This window comes from Adiantum capillus-veneris, chromosome 10, assembly GCF_014529385.1.
Source record: "Adiantum capillus-veneris isolate H3 chromosome 10, ASM1452938v2, whole genome shotgun sequence".
Classification (NCBI taxonomy): domain Eukaryota; kingdom Viridiplantae; phylum Streptophyta; class Polypodiopsida; order Polypodiales; family Pteridaceae; genus Adiantum; species Adiantum capillus-veneris.
In genome coordinates this window covers 123,240,061-123,256,751 of record NC_140940.1, presented here as the reverse complement: position 1 = coordinate 123,256,751, position 16,691 = coordinate 123,240,061, and the positions used below count along the sequence as shown (strand labels likewise).

Below are 16,691 nucleotides of genomic sequence, written 5' to 3'. Positions count from 1 at the left end.
TTCTTTGGATTTAGTTGTCCTCCACATTCATCATATCGAGCCAATACCATCTGCAGCTTCTCATGGTGATCAGCCCTACTGCTATAGACACAGAAGTCATCCATAAAAGCTTTAACACAACTACCAATGAATGGTTCCAACACCCAATTTGCTCTCTCTTGATAGAAAGATGGCCCATTTGACAACCCAAATGGCAATACTGTGTAGCAATAGCAGCCCCATGGCGTAATAAAAGTTGTCTTTGTGCGGTCTTTAAGAGAAATCTTCAATTGAAAATAGCCTGAGAAACCATCACACACACTGTACCTCTCATAACCTGCCACTGAATCCAAGATCTGATCGATGAATGGAAGAGGATATGGGTTCTTCTTAGTGGCTGCGTTTAAGGGTTTAAAATCCACACAAATTCTCCACTTCCCATCCTTCTTTGGACTGACTACAACTGGACTCACCCATTCTGTGGTCTCCACTGGAACTATGAACCCTACCTTCAATAACTTGTCCACCTCTACCCGCAAGGCTTCCATTTGCTCTTGACCCATTGCTCTTGACCCATCCTTCTTAGCCTTTGTCTCACTGGCTTAGCACCTTCTTTCAGCTCTATATGCATCTCTTCTCCCTTGAACCCTCTGATCTCTTCATATGAAGTAATGAACAGATCAGGAAAACTAGCCAGCATATGCAAAATTATATCCTTCTCCATAGCTGAGAGGTCTCCACTAATCATTTGCGTCATTAATTCCTGCTTCTTTGACAACTCAACCTTGGTTTGCATCAGCCCTTCAATCACTTCATAAGGCCCTTCACTTTCATCTTCAACCTCATTCGCAAATGCAACTAAACCAATCTCTTGGATTTCTTTGTCCATCAAAAGAAATGCAACATCAGCATCCTCATCACTGCTGGTAGTGCTATCACTGTCCTCATCTGTCACCGTGGATGAGTCTTCATCACTAGACTCATCCTCATCTTCATAAAGCTCCTCTAATCGTTTCCTTGTGTCCATATTATAAAGCTTCTTGGTACCTGTCTTTCCATAGAGGCTAATCGTACCATGTCGCCAATCTTGAACAGCTCCCACTGCACGTAACCATGGTCTGCCCAGTATAAAAGGATATGCTCCCAACCCTGCTGGCATCACATGAAAATCAACCACTGACTTTGCATCATATGCCTCCACTTCTAAGCTCTTTACAACACCTAAGCATTTTACTTTTTGATGGTTTGCCAATCTGATCCGAAAACCTGACACCCCAGCCACTGTGAGACCCATCTTCTCAACGCATGAGTGTGTTATGACGCATATTTGGGCTCCGCCATCCACATAACCTTGTCCCAAATGTTTCCTTTTATGCCACACATCTACTATTGGACAAATGTCTGGTAGCTCATCCATTGCCAACACCTGTACTGAACCTCTCTCTAGCTCTTTCTCCATTGGGTTAACCATCCTCTTCCACTGTCGCTTTAGCTTAGGCACCATCTCTATAAGCTGCCCAAAAGTAACATCTGCCTTCCTGCTCGTCAGATCCTCCTTCAAGTCATAGCTTAATTGCCCATCCCCTAGTGGAAAATCTGAAACATGAAACTTTCGACGAGCTCTCCTTTTCCTCTTGGCCTTGACATCCTCGCCTTCATGGCTCTTTCCTTTCTTCTTACTAGGACCTGGGGCACTTCTTCCTTCCTTATCCTCTGTGGTCCTCTTCCCAATAGGCATCACTAATGTATCCTCTAGCTTTGATGCCTTCTCTAAGGTGACTACACTTAGCACTTTTGTCTTTCCCTTTTCCTCCTGGGTCAGTCCACTGGTTCCTTCGTCTCCCTTAATTTTGATGCCATAATCATTTGACCTAGTTAGCACCTGTCTTGGCAATGGATACATGTCTCCCCCCATCCTTGGTGGCTTATCACATTGCGGGCTGATGTGACCCAACTCTCCACAATTATAACATGTGGGCGTCTGCCTCCAAAACCTACCATTGCTTTGTCCAACACCATTCCTAGGCCTTTCTTCACCTCCTTGCTGATTTGCAAACCTCCCTCGACCTTGATTATTTCCCACTTGACCTAGCATGTTTAGGCTGAGATTCTTCATCAAATCTACCATTTGCCTCATGTCTTGCCTTAGCCCATCATCTTGCACTGCTGTAGTGACCACTGCTGGCATAACCTGAGTAGTAACAGGAACCACTAGTTCATGATGAACCCCTGACATGCACCCTTGTAAAGACTCTATAGGCTGAAATTCAGACCTCATTGGCAAAGACTCCACCCCTAACTGACTCATTTTCCTCAGCTTCCACTCTTTGTTCCTTGCTACCTCTAGTGCATCCTCATATGTCCTAGGCTTCTTTAGCTCCACTCTCCAACGTATATTCTCCCAAAGACCAGCTAAGAACCTGTCCTTCTTCATCATGTCAGGCGGGGGTACCTGTGGTGCTAAAGCCTTGCACATTCGCTCCCATGCCAATGAAAACTTACGTATGTACGCATCTACTGGCTCACCTTCCTTTTGCACCAAATCATGTACTTCTTGCCACACTTTGTGAGGATCTTCTATCTTCACAAACTCCACTTCCAACCCATGTCGTAGATTGTCCCAACTCAACCTTACAGGTGGATCAACCACACGCAACTCCTCTTCAAATGCTTTAGACCAAACTCGTGCATCACTCTTCAAACAAATTTGGAGAAGGCGTAACATTTGCGTAGGGTCATGAATCTGGTTGCTAATGCAGGCAACCTCCATCTTTTCCAGAAAGTCCAGCACATCTTCATCACTTCTTCCATGAAACTCCGGATAAGAGAAAGCCATGGCTAGAGGACCCCTTCAAACACACGTGCAAGAACCCAAAACTTTTCACTACCCAATCCCCAGAAACTTCAATGGAGCTCAGCTTTAGATGAGAACAAACACATGCACATCAAATGAGTTTTCATAGTTGATCATCGGAATGACAACAGGCAAAGGACATTCCAGGATCTCTCTCAATCTTCTTGGCCCAAACATAAAGACTATGCGCTGCTGGAAAAAGATCTTCCTGGACACATGAACATTAATATGAATTCTTTGAGTTAAATGAAAAGGAGTGAACTGAGGGCCATTTTGATCATCCATTAAAGCCAACCATGAAGCTCCCAAGAAGGCACACCTGACTCAACCACTGATTTTGCCAAAATTTCAGCAGCATAACAGCATAAATGGCTCAAAATACCAAAAAACCAGCCATCATAACTTGGGAAAATTTCGACAGAGTTTCCCCAGAAGTAGAGCAGTAGGAACCCAAAATATAGACTGTCTATGTATGCATAAACTGTCAACAATAGAACCCGAGCATCAAGTAGGACTCACTAGTACATAGCCTATGGCGAGGTCACAAAAAGGGTGCTCCAGCTACCTGTATCACCGAAAGGATCTCCACATTTGAGAATCCCCCCAGCTCAATAAAAACCTCACGCTATCGACCCTCACACGAAGGCTAATGCAAATCGCATATAGTCAAGTCTCAGAAATGGCTATCTTCCAGACCAAGTCTCAGAAATGGCTGGGACTACCAAATACAACCAAGTATGGCTCCACAAATGCGTACAATGGCAGTTTCCACAAGTAACGTACAATCCAGCAGACAATGCGCTCAAACAGGCGCCAAGTGATGCATTCCCACAACAACTGCAAGTGACATCACTGCTAGTATATCACTGTACTCCAGCTACTTGTACCTGTGTGAATCACCTGTACCTGTGCCTATACCTGTCCCTGTAACCTGTAACCTGTAACCTGTAACCCCGAAGCTCAAAGCTCGAAGCAGAAGGTACTCGAAGAAGATCCTCCGTGGGGGCACCAAAAGAATGTGAGCGGGATGAAAACACACACAGCGCCTCTATAACGACCCGACACACACTCTTGGGAAGATACACACACACACCATGGGGCACCACTCGGCTTAGACAACACACCTGGCCGAGACAGGGAACACACCTCTGGAGTGAGAGGAGAGAGACTATCCACTTGTCCACTCCACACAGACACACACACACACACACACCCAAAAAACTCAGCTCAAAAGAGGAGAATTTCTGATGTTTAGATACAAATGAGCTTGGGCCAACACCACTGGGGCAAACAGCTCACAAAATATGGGTAAAAGATACCAGATACAATCACAAACTGGAGCAGAAACTTCGCTCATAGGAGAAACTTACACAGAAAAACAGCAGAAAAGAGTGAGGAATTTGGCAAAATGGACAGCACCATTGCGTCCGGAACTGACCAAAACCCCAGTCTACAATGTCAAAGTGCTCAAATCCGAAAACAGGCTCCAAAAACCCAAAAAACACACCTGCGGCTATTCCTCCTCTCTTCTCCACATTTTTCTGGTCTTCTCTCTGTTTTTTCAGTTCCCACACTTAGCTTTATTACTTGGGAACCCTTGGCCTTTTAGATGACCTCAAACGGACCCCGAACAGGCCATAAACTGACCTCGCAGTGCATAGTTGTCACCTTTTTGCATCATTTGCACACCTGGCACTCAGCTTTTTTCCAATAATGCATCTCGCCACCACGTGAAGTGGCCCCAAAAAGTGGTCCTAATGATGACCTTTCTGCATAACTCTCACAAGAAAACACCCACGTTGTGTCCGTCCTCATTTGCGTGCAAATATTGACCTCGTTCGCCCTCCTGACGCCACTAGATGCCATCTGATGCACCTGCTGACCTCACGTCGTTGGCCCACGAATAGCTTCCTCGAGAATTTTTACGCGCTATAAACTCCTCATTATTGTAGAAAAAACATACTGGTACTGGTGATAGTGAAAATCGATGCACTATGTACATGCTGTCCTACTTGTACACATGTGGGCCCCACGTAACCACCTGGCTATGGAAAATGGGCAATTATTTGTTTGATGCACCATGCATGTGTATGTACATATGCGCAATCCCTTGCTCCAAAAAACTCCTGACAACGTGGATAAAGAGAAAGATGGATGAAAGCCTTCTTGCTCAAACATCCCTTTGACAGAACTTAACCAAACTTAATTGGTAAGGAAAATAAACCCAAAAAGCATATAAGTTTGGTAAGGAAAATAAACCCAAAAAGCATATACTTACAATGAGGTGGAAAATACCTAATACTTACCCGGAAGTCAAGTACATCCGTGTAAGCGTACTATATCAAAATTTCTTTGATATGCTAAGCACTAAAATTAGAGATTAGTGAAGATAAAGAACTTGAACTTGTAACCTTGGGTGTTTCCTTGGCAATCCAAACCCCTTGTGTAGAATCTACATAGTCAAACTCCTTGGCAAGACCCTAGATAGAAACTACTCAATTAGCAGTTAACGGTAACTAACATAGTCAACCGTGTACAAAAATGATTGGAATCAATTGGAAAAGTTTAATGTGTCCACTACCCCGTGGTAGATTGCGGACTACTTTCCTTGAAAGTACAACTGTGATAGATCAAATTGTGATCCTCAATGCCTATGGAGTGATTTAGTAGTCACCCAGAGGGTCTTACCTCAAAACTGTGCTTCCATAGACACTCATAGTGCTATAGAGAGAGTAGGAGATACAAAAAAGTGAAATGCCTAGCTCCTATGGATAACCATGTTGTTTCAACTGTTGGCTGCATCTAGACTCTGTGATATAGATCAATTGTTGTGAGTTTAAGACTATCGAAAACTCAACTCGAGTGTCACATTAAAAACATGTAGTGCAAAAATGACTCCCAAAACATCCATAATGACAAGACTCTTGCTTGTCCATTAATGTTGATGGGTATGTCACTTGGCAGATATGTTTGATCTTGAGAACAATCACCCACGGAATGCTAACAGTTGGGTCTTACCCTAGGTTTGACAATGGCTCCTAGCCTTTGTGGCTCATAGCCCTTCTGCCAATAACAAATTAGTGTTCAATCAATGAGCGGAGGAAGACTAATTTGGGTAGCATCTTGGCCACTTTCGAGCTGAGAGTTAGAGCATCTTGGCTAAGGCTGACTCATGAGCAAAACATGTCTCAAAAGCTTCTTAGAAAGTTTTCATTAGTCTTCAAGAGAAATAAGAAAGAGAGGGAAAGAGAAAGCATGCGGGGTTGAGGAGGGTTTCTTAACCTATTGTAGTGCGTACCCAATCAGTGTGCTCATGTGCATCTTATGCCTAGGTTGTAGCTTATGTTATGAGCATACAAAAATCTGTCTCTATGACACTCTCATCAAGAGAGGCAACAGAAAACACAAGTCAAATCTTGACCCATCTACCTTGTATGGGGTCCTGACTGTACAAGGAGGACTTGAATAGGATACTTTGCTTGTGAATCAAGTCCAATTTTTAGGTTCTTTTTAGTGTTTTTGTGCATTGACAGCAACCAAAAATCATGTCAAACAATCCAGAACTTATCTTGTTCTTGAGAGAGTGTCTGGTGTTATAGCGGACGCATAAACCAAAAAGTGATGGAGTTCATTTCACTTGGCTAGCATGCCTTGCATGCAGAGTGGTAAGCCCTTGGCAAGAGAGACGGCCTCAAAGGTGAGAGCCCAAAACCATAAGTGCCTTGCACTAGCTAGATTGGTAGGGATTCTATGAGGTGATACCCCTTTTATGCCAGTTCCTCAAACTTTTCTGCCAATGCCCTTGATTCCAAGTCAATGGGCAGTATCTTGGCACAAGGAAGAAGCCTTGCTTCGTGTAAAACTGCCAAAGAAATTTGCTTTGCATAGCAACAATAAGTTCCAAGTAAAAGGAGAAACATGAAAAAAAAAGAAAAACTGGAATCGAACATAACCTGTTGCCTAGAAATTATCAAAGATAAACTTGTTTGAATCTGGATCCTAGCCAATTATGCTACATGAGAGAGAGTTGTCACGTATATCATATATACCCCCTGAAAAACCCTGCAAACATATGGAGAAATTCCCCAAGGTCATGTGCTCATAGCATACTCCAAACGTGGGAAGTTTCAATACAATATGCTGAAAGTGAAGCCGTGCTTCACATAAATACGTCTGGCTTCACTGCCAATAAATGCTATTGTCGATAGATGTCATAGCAAAGAGAGTCGTGCTTCACATAAATACGTCGTGCTTTATGTGAAGCTGTGCTTCACATAAATACGTCTGGCTTCACTGCCAATAAATGCTATTGTCGATAGATGTCATAGCAAAGAGAGTCGACCTTGTCGATTATTCACAAATGTGGACCTTGTCTACTTGTACATCATATTGAAAAGCAGAAAAATACTTGCAAGGTATGAATATGTACCTGCTTAAATTGATTACGGTTGTCCTTGACTATATAAGACCATCTTAATAGATTGAAGCTCTCATTAGAGATACATTTGTTGGTTCCTTAAAATGTTGCCCATGCCGAGCAAAGGTAGACCGAGAGGAAATGTGGATGACAAGTCATAGGCCTTGCCTGAACTTGTCGTACTACAGTTGGTACTCGTCCAAGACATAATATCAGTACCATGGAATGATTATCACATACAGTGGTAAATAGTCCCCAAGTCAAGATTCTCATAGCATATGCCTAGCTGTGGGTAGGTATTATCCCCTGCGTACAAGAAAAGGAAGACGTGCTTCTATGAATTCTCTTGTAGTTGTGCACATGTCATGCATGGGAAGAATTCTCAAAGGCCAACTCTAGAGTGTTGTACATAACACAACAGTGTCGTATGCAGTTAATGAGCCTTGCTCCATGATCAAAACGTCACCGTGGAGACCAAGTGAGCCAAGCTCCAACATAATCATTGACAATTGCATAAGGAGAACTAAGCAAAAAATTAAAAATTAATAAAATGCAACAAATATTCATACCTTGTCTTGGAAAGCTTTAGATGAATAGTATGCATGTCCTTATCGTCGCACTTGCTTAGTGTTATAGAATTGATATTTTATTATCTATTGCACCTGACAGGTGGCAAAAGCATCAACAAATAATGGATTATGCAGAAGGATATTATTTTTATGTATACTAGATTATTAAAGTGCTCTTTATGAGCTTTGGCCAATTATGCCCGGCCGGCCAGTTTGTACTCATTTATTACCATTTAAGAAATCTATAAAACAAATATGTGCAAGAGGGAAATGGTCACTCTTGCACGGGGGGAGATTGCACCCAGTGCCTGTGTATTTTCCTCTCTCTTCTCCTCTTTTCTCTCTTGCGGTGCCGGTGTAGCACTCCGCTCTAGGGGGTGCGCCTGCATGCTTTCTTTCTCTCTCTCCCGCTCTCTGTCTCTCTCTTATCGAGTACGGCTTGGAGTATGTGCAAAGATGGTTGCTAGGTATACAGTTTTGTTTTTTTATGGATTGCAGTGTACTATTTTTTGGTATTTTTCATGGCTCTCCGCTCTTCCATTTGTAGCAGTGGTAGCAGAGCATAGGCTACGCTTCAAAGATTGAAGTCTTGATAATCAAAAGCTAAGTAATTGATTTTTTTTTTCTGTTTTTTCCTTCTACTTGCACATGCCTTTGATTGATTAAACTTGTAGAAAATAGTGTTAATTGTACTGCTAGTGGCTTTTTTTGAATTGGCTCATCCCCGAAAATAGTGCAAACTTTTTTAATGAAGCATAGAAGGTTTTAGACGTTTCATGGTTTATGCCAGAATGATGTGGTAGTGTAGAGTGGATTAGACAAAGAATGTAGAGACATGAATACCAAGAGACGAAGTATATACCTATGATTGGATTCTATAAATAGAGAATATGATTGGATTCTATAAATAAAATAAAATAAAAATCGATTTAAATCATCTCTGATGTTGAATTACCGGCGAGCCTTATCATTGGTAGAGGCATGCACAAGACTGATCAATATATGACCAAAGCAACAACTCCTCCGAGATGCTCAGAAAGCAGCGACAAGTCTCGCAAGCCAAGCCACAACCGACGAGTTCACAAAATTTTGATGCGTGCAGGGTTCACAGTCCACTTGACGGCCAGAGAATCTACACAATATACATTTCTCAATGTATGTAGACCATTGATCCCGTCTCCCTCCATCAGGAGTAACGAAAATCCTATGGTGGAAGATTTTTCAAGCCATGAGGCGCAGCTTTGACGTTCGTTGATTGTTCAACTACGACAAACAATGCAGTAGCCACTACGCCGTAAACAGGGTGCCACTACTATAACACTCAACATGGGTTACATGTACCCACCTCCTTCACTTACGGCGCACAGGGCTCAGAGCCACCATGCAAAGTGGGAGTTGCTCTCTCGACCACCCAATGGCCATGAGATGTTCATCTCTCCCCTTTCTCTTTCTGATCAGAGCCATCACCCATAAACTCTCTCTCTCTCTAAACAACACCCTCTCCTTAACGGCAGATAGGAGCGAGTGTCCAACACAATCTCTCTCTCTCTCTTTGCACTCATTCATGCAGCCACTCAATCCTCAATCTCTCTCCCTCATTTGCTTCTGGAAAAACGCAGAGTCTCTCTTGACTCCCTCTGCCAACCGCCATCAATTAAAAACAAAATAATCTCTCTTGCTTTCCTTGGCCGTCCACCAATGAAGGGTTTCTTTCTCTCTCTTCCAGTGGTGTTGCCCACCATAGCCACCCATGATACCGTCTATAGTCGCCACTCCATGCAGGTAGCCTGATCCACACACACCCTCGTGCACACAACACGTACCCCCCCCCCCGGCGACTACTTACTGAGGTGGGCATGCAACTCCTCTAAGTACTACAATTCTCTCTCTTTATTTCTCTCTCTCTCTCTCTCTCTCTCTCTCTCTCTCTCTCTCTCTCTCTCTCTCTCTCTCTCTCTCTCTCTCTCTCTCTCTCTCTCTCTCTCTCTCTCTCTCTCTCTCTCTCTCTCTCTCTCTCTCTCTCCACCTCGTCTGTTGCTTCTGCCGCCCACACAAGAGTGCCCCCCACCACCCCCTTGGCGACTACCTACCCTGGCGGACAGTGCCGCAGCTCCTCAGTGATTGGCACAAGGAACCAGATTGGAGTGCAATCACATGAAGCTACAGTGCACGAGGTGTCCCTTTTCTGTGTCCAAGATCACATCTTGAGATCCTTGGCACCATGTTATATTAGCGAGCTTTTTTGGAAAACCTTGGGAGGCACTTTGCAGTACATGATTTGTGATTACCTTCACTTTGACACAACTGTGTGTTTTGGTCCCCTGAGGCAAAATCTTGAGGACAGACACGCAGAGATCAGACACATAATGGATAGGTAGATTCATCTACTATCACCAGAGAGGTGGACGCCATTTTTTGAGTATGTGATCCACCATCCTTGTCACCCTGGCATTGACCCCCTACAATATGGCAACAAGCTCAGTACCTCAGCAGATGCCACGCTTCATGCTCATGCTCTACTTATTCGTCCTCCCATGACCCTCAACTTCAGGACCTGCAAGGTCCCTTTGCCCGCTTTCACAGCGCTTCCCTACGTGACTCAGCACTCTAGTTCAGGACTCAAGGCCTCTGTGTACTATTGCACGCAAGATCGCGAGATGCGAGCAAAGAACTAGGACAGACACACAATGAGAGATCATAAATAGGGCTTTCACATGCTAGGAGTCTCTCTCTTTGTCTCTCATACCGTTTGCGGCCTTGCTGAAGGAAGGGTTCTAACTGGTGATACTTACTGCAGCGGACATTGACAAAGCTTTTCAGCAATCACACGGATTTGGTCTCATAGATAATTATGTCCTTTTGATGCCGGTTAAGGTCAATATAACATTTCAATTCATTTCTATCTCTCTCCCCCTTACCTTTTGGATCACTATTGATATCAATACTACACCCGAGCTGCGGATCCTACTTTTGTATTTGATTGTCCCCAACCTCGCAAGTCAATGACCTCTTGCCGTCCCCACACACTCACACATCGCTTCCGATGATATATGCATACCCACACCCAAAACCACACACACATACTTATTGTGAGTGTTCTATATGGTCGACTTTCATAGCTTGAAGTTGATGTTCGAAACATTGTCAAAATTGTGCAACAATACAACGAATTTTCGCTAAGGCTTAAGTTATTAGTTTCTCTCAAACGAGACTCATAATTATTTTTCTTCATGTTTCAAACTTTTGTAAAGCAATGGATATAGCGTTGATAGTCAAAATTCTTTTATTGTTTTGGTGTCGTGTGAGGTGCTCACGTACTACGGTCCTATCGCATCTGTTACATGCTAGGTATCTGTCATTGGGATGTATTTTCCCTCACCTTCAATATTTTGTGCATGATCAAGATGTACCAGGCCTAAGTATTACACGCATGACCATCTGAGAACTCTAACTATATCCACTTCTAGCTACCAACACTTAAAGTGACTGCTATCTAGAGTACAAATGGGTATAATCTTATAATACATAATTAATGGCGTAATATACAAACAGTAATGTAATGGAATTAGATTTTCAAATTGATTGCTCTATTTTGTTCCATCATATGGTATAATGGTATTGCAAATTTGGTTACATATTACTTGTTATAGTTTCATTTATTTGCTTATGTATCACATCACTGCCAATGTTTCCCATACTCCTTTGCAAAAGACTATGTTTACTGAAGGATATTTACCTCTCTGCCCAAATTTGAGGTAAACTACTTTAGGAGACCTGCTTTTGACCTATCCTAACATTCATACATTGAATGTGGCCTCACTTTCTCTGACGACCAATATCCACTGGTCATCCTAATCTTGCAAACCACCCTGTCAATTTAGCTCACACCTCTATTATCAACTCATTTGTACTTCAAATTGTCTACTTTCATTCTCTTTTCTTGGCAAAAAAAACTTTGCATCATATTTTTCCTTTATGGCGTTTCAAATGTTAATGAATTTACTCTGCAATTCTTAACATCTTCTTAAATTTAACAAGCAATTGTTTTTAGTGCTTTGTTTTGGAGAAAAGTTATGCAGACCATCATGCGAGGACGTCAGATAAGTAATCTCTTTACTTTATTTTGCAAAATCATTTTTAAGCTTTCATACTAATCTCCTAACCATATTTTATCCAATTTTATGATATTCTCTTACACTGCTAAGGTCATGCCCTCTAATTGTATTGAAAGACATTTTTGATAAGATGATTTGTCAGTAAGCTATGCAGCTACTCATGCGAGCTAAGGGGCTCTGGGATAGTGCACAACCATTTGTAAATCCTTTGGTGACATACTACACTGTGATGTCGACAACGTAGTAACTATAGTTTTTTTTTCTCCTTTATGTCTTGTACAGTCCATTGGTCACAAGCACACAGATTCGCCGGTTTAGGCAGTGTGTAAATGCTCATCCTAGTGCAGATTCGCCAATTTAGGTAGCACATTGATAAATTGCAGATTCATGAGTTTTAAACTTATACAAAATGCAGATCCGCCGATTTAGGCAGCATTATGCAGATTCACCGATTTAGCCACAGCACGTCTTATTGGTGTAGATACGCCGATTTAGGCAACACCAATCACAAAATCATGCTGCAGTGGCTCGCTACCACTACAACTGGTATGATTTTGTTACCCGGATATAGAAAATGAAAGATATTTTGGATTTGGATTATATTTGGAATTGGAATTGAAGTTGGATTCTCTATATGATGATTTTTTGTCGCAATAAATAGTATGGAATTGCAATTAGCATTGATGAAAATTTACATATTAAATGATGAGTGTGACCAATGATATCCTGATTCATCAAGATATGACATATACTGCTTATTCTAGTTGCATGGGACACTAGAATTGGTAGTATGTGGATGACAGCAGGCATAATAAGCAATGTTGTCTAATTTTATGGATTTTTCTTTTACTATTTGATGCAGATTTCATTGTTTTGACAAGTATTGTTTGCAGATTTTTATCATCGCAACTGAGGAAAGTTGCTTTCTAACGGAGAGGTATGTTATAGAATTGATATTTTATTATCTATTGCAGCTGACAGGTGGCAAAAGCATCAGCAGATAATGGATTATGCAGAAGGATATTACTTTTATGTATATTAGATTATTCAAGTGCTCTTTATGAGCTTTGGCCAATTATGTCCGGCCGGCCAGTTTGTACTCATTTTTTACCATTTAAGAAATCTATGAAACAAATACGTGCAAGAGGGAAATGGTCACCCTTGCACGGGGGGAGATTGCACCCAGTGCCTGTGTATTTTCCCCTCTCTTCTCCTCTTTTCTCTCTCGCGGTGCCGGTGTAGCACTCCGCTCTAGGAGGTGCGCCTGCACGCTTTCTTTCTCTCTCTCCCGCTCTCTGTCTCTCTCTTATTGCGTACGGCTTGGAGTATGTGCAAAGATGGTTGCCAGGTATACAATTTTGTTTGTTTATGGCTTGCAGTGTACTATTTTTGGGTATTTTGCAGGGCTCTCCGCTCTTCCGCTTGTAGCACTTAGACTCCAATTCTGCATGCCTATCAATGCCTCGGAAAATAAAAAAATATGACCATAGAGAGGTCCATGATGCACAACGGAAGGAATCTTCATCCCATAGGTACTCTCTCCGACACCATGGCCGAGAGTAACATAAGTATATGTGCCTAAATTGCCGGAGTTTCTGTGTGGTAGGTTTGGCATGCCGATCGATGCACATGTAGCTGTTGAATACCCTCCCATACAACCTATGCATGCACGATGTCTTGCTGCAGTTTCCACTTGCGGAGGTCCTTGGCCATGTAGCTTCACACGGTAGCACAATGTCCTGCTACAGTATCCCCTTGCGGTTGTCCTTGCCCATTTAGTTTTGCATGGCTACTATGATCATGTGAGAGGCCGCTTGGGTGGGCCATGGGAAGCCTAGGGTGCCCAATAGTGGAAAAAACTGAAAAAACAAAATTAAAAAAGTCGAACCTGGCTATGGCAGCACGAGTTCGTCTGTGCAGGGAAGAAACTAGAGAGGTTGCACGCTGCAGACCATGTCGAGCCCTGCTGTGACGAATTCCCCTCCTTGGCCCATGGAAAACTCGAAAAGCTTAACACTTCCCGGTTTCGTGCAGTCGAAGCCGCTCGCCTCCGTCATGCAAGCAGCCATTCCCGCGTCCGCACGGCCTTGACAAGCCCTACCTTGGAGAACTCGTCATCCATTTTTCCATGACCTAATAGAGAGAGAGAGAGAGAGAGAGAGCACATGCAACGCCTTTCCTTCCTCCCTCCTCCATAGCTCTCCCCTCTCCTGGCTCTGATACCAATGTAAAACCGCAGGGTAGACAGAGATACGAATAACCTCCCAACCATCCTATATATAGGCCCTTGGCCCTCTTCCATATATAGACCCCTTTACTGCATGTAGGTCCTGCACGTTGCCAAGGCCATGCCCGCTTAGTCCTACCCTTGGCATGATACCAGCACGGGTGAAAATCGAGTTTTCTACAGTAGTGTTGGCAATGGCCGATAGGGTTGCAGGGGCATCATTCGCTGGTGCAACGTCACCTAGGCCTGCAGCGTGGAAGTCATCAGGATGGGTGGCTGTTGAGTTCATGGTTGGCCTGTGTGGAGTGTTTGCAGCAGCGTTGGCGTCTACTGGCTTGGGGTCATGAGCACTGGCCATGTAGAAAGGATTGAAGAAATCACAAGCGAGGTGAGGGATGCTCCTTGGTTCCTGCAAGTAGCTTGGTGCAAGAGGCATGGCTAGCTCTGCGCAGGGAAGTAGGGAGTACCAGCAAGGAGGCTCTTTTCCATAGCACAGAATGTGAAGAGGAGAAGGAGAGATCTCACAGAGAGAGTGAGAGAGAGGGAGAACACGCAGAGGCATGGGCGAGTTGGTGAGAATGAGAGATAGTGTATTACTACAAATGGGTTTGTTATATACATGTGTAGAGGCAGTTACAAGGTTCATGTGATTCACATGAATGCGGGCCATTTTTCCTACTAGGATGATAGCTAGATGGATGATGTGGATTATTATTCTCCACAGGTTGAATGTCACATATTCTATAAAGACACATGCGAACCAGCCTTAATGATGATAGAGCTCAACTAGCAATGTAGGAGGCCACCAAGAGAGTGGATACCTAGTGTTTTCTTCCTTCAGGGGTGAGGGCGCCTAGGCTCCTAGTGCTTGGGGCAACGGGCTAGTATGCATAAGATTTGAGGTGCTATCCTCATCATGTATGCATAGGGTAGTGCATGGTGCATTCTCTAGAAATTGGATGGTGAGCCTGAGCTCCTTACCTCCTCCTCCATCGATCAGGACATTGTTGATGGCATCACTACAAGCCTTATAACACACCTTGTGGATGAAGCCATCCTAACCTATGTCACAACGAGATCCTATGCAAGCTACTAGGACTTCATCTAAGCTAGGGGATATGGCACTTACCTTGACTATCATTTGTCGATTCCCATCCTCGTCAACATTTTTAGTCTTTCAAGAATGAGAAAATCAAAATGTACCTTAGCCTTGATTGTTGGCTGATGGAAGCTTTGTACTTATCTAAAGTATAAACTTGTTTTAGCTTGTTGAGCTAAATGCTTCATCAGAAAATATCATGCCAAGTGATCCTTCTTCACAAGAGTTCATGCCAAGTATCCTCCTATTTTGTTTCATTTTTAGAGCCTTTGTATTTATATTTACCTCTAGTATTTTCTCAGTAAATGGAATGAAAAGAGTTGTGCACACATGCTGCTATTGAACTCCTCTTTTAGCTCAATTCATATGGAGATTGTGCTTTTGTATCCATGATCTTCAAAGAACAACCTTTTCTAGTTGCTTTCTTGTAGGAAGCACACAAAACTTGTGCAAATCAATACAATTACTCACTTTGACATTAGGTGAGTTTAATGACCCAAGAGCACGTGGTTTCATGAGAAAAGGCTTAGCTAGGTTTGGTGGTTTTTTTCCAAAAAAAAACTGTGTCTCACTGCTGTTGTGATTAAAGAGATTTCCAGAACAATGTAAGCATCAACATGACTTTATCATGTATAAGCATGTTTCTTTGCATCCAATAACCCATAAATCCACTACATCTTAAATCATGTAAATAAACTTCCATAACCTGTGAGAATAAAAAATACCACCGAGATCATATGGCATATAAACTAATTGCCTCTGACCATGCACATAACCACCTCTTCTTGGATCAAATGGCATCAACTATCCACATAACATGAGATCTAATTGCATCAATGCATAATTATCTTGCTTCCCACTTGGATCAAAAGGAATCAAGTACTTTAAAAACATGTGAATCATACCTCCATGACATCCCATATATCCACATGCATCAAGATTCCCATCTACATTAGTGAAAAAATGTAATCCATCACTATTTGGTAGCAAGTATTGCTCAATAGATCCTGCGAAATGTTAAGATTGAATCAAATAGCAGGACATCTTCATCTTTGGAATAAATTTTGCTAAATCGACATCACCTCTTCTCTCTGATCTATAGTATTCATAGTGTTATTCGATATCTTAAAAAATCTAGCCATGTCATCTTTGATAGTCTTGAAATCTTCTATAGATTTATCTAGTATCTTTATAAGTTCTTCGTGATCCACTTCTTCTCGTTTCTTCAATATCTCTATGAATGTCGGACCTTGGATGCCCTTCTGAAATGAAACACAAAATCCACTTAGAGCATCATCCAAAAGAGCGATAAGCTCTAAATATTCTTTAACCTGCCAAGAATTCTATAAGTTCCTATATCCTTGTCCAATGACACCTATGAATTTCTTATGTAGTAGTCAAAAGAAGCATCATCACCTAAAACATGCATAG

General features: G+C 42.5%; 1 protein-coding gene across 1 annotated transcript in view; it reads right to left on the bottom strand.

The window, feature by feature from the left end:
- The window catches only part of LOC147449573 (uncharacterized), a 40,235-nt gene extending 25,638 nt beyond the window's left edge, over positions 1-14,597 (bottom strand). Inside the window, exon 1 of the mRNA XM_086521593.1 lies at positions 14,315-14,597. Within this exon, the coding sequence (XP_086377719.1) occupies positions 14,315-14,597 (283 nt within the window). The remainder of the gene's footprint in view (positions 1-14,314) is intronic.
- Between the last annotated feature and the right edge of the window lie 2,094 nt (positions 14,598-16,691).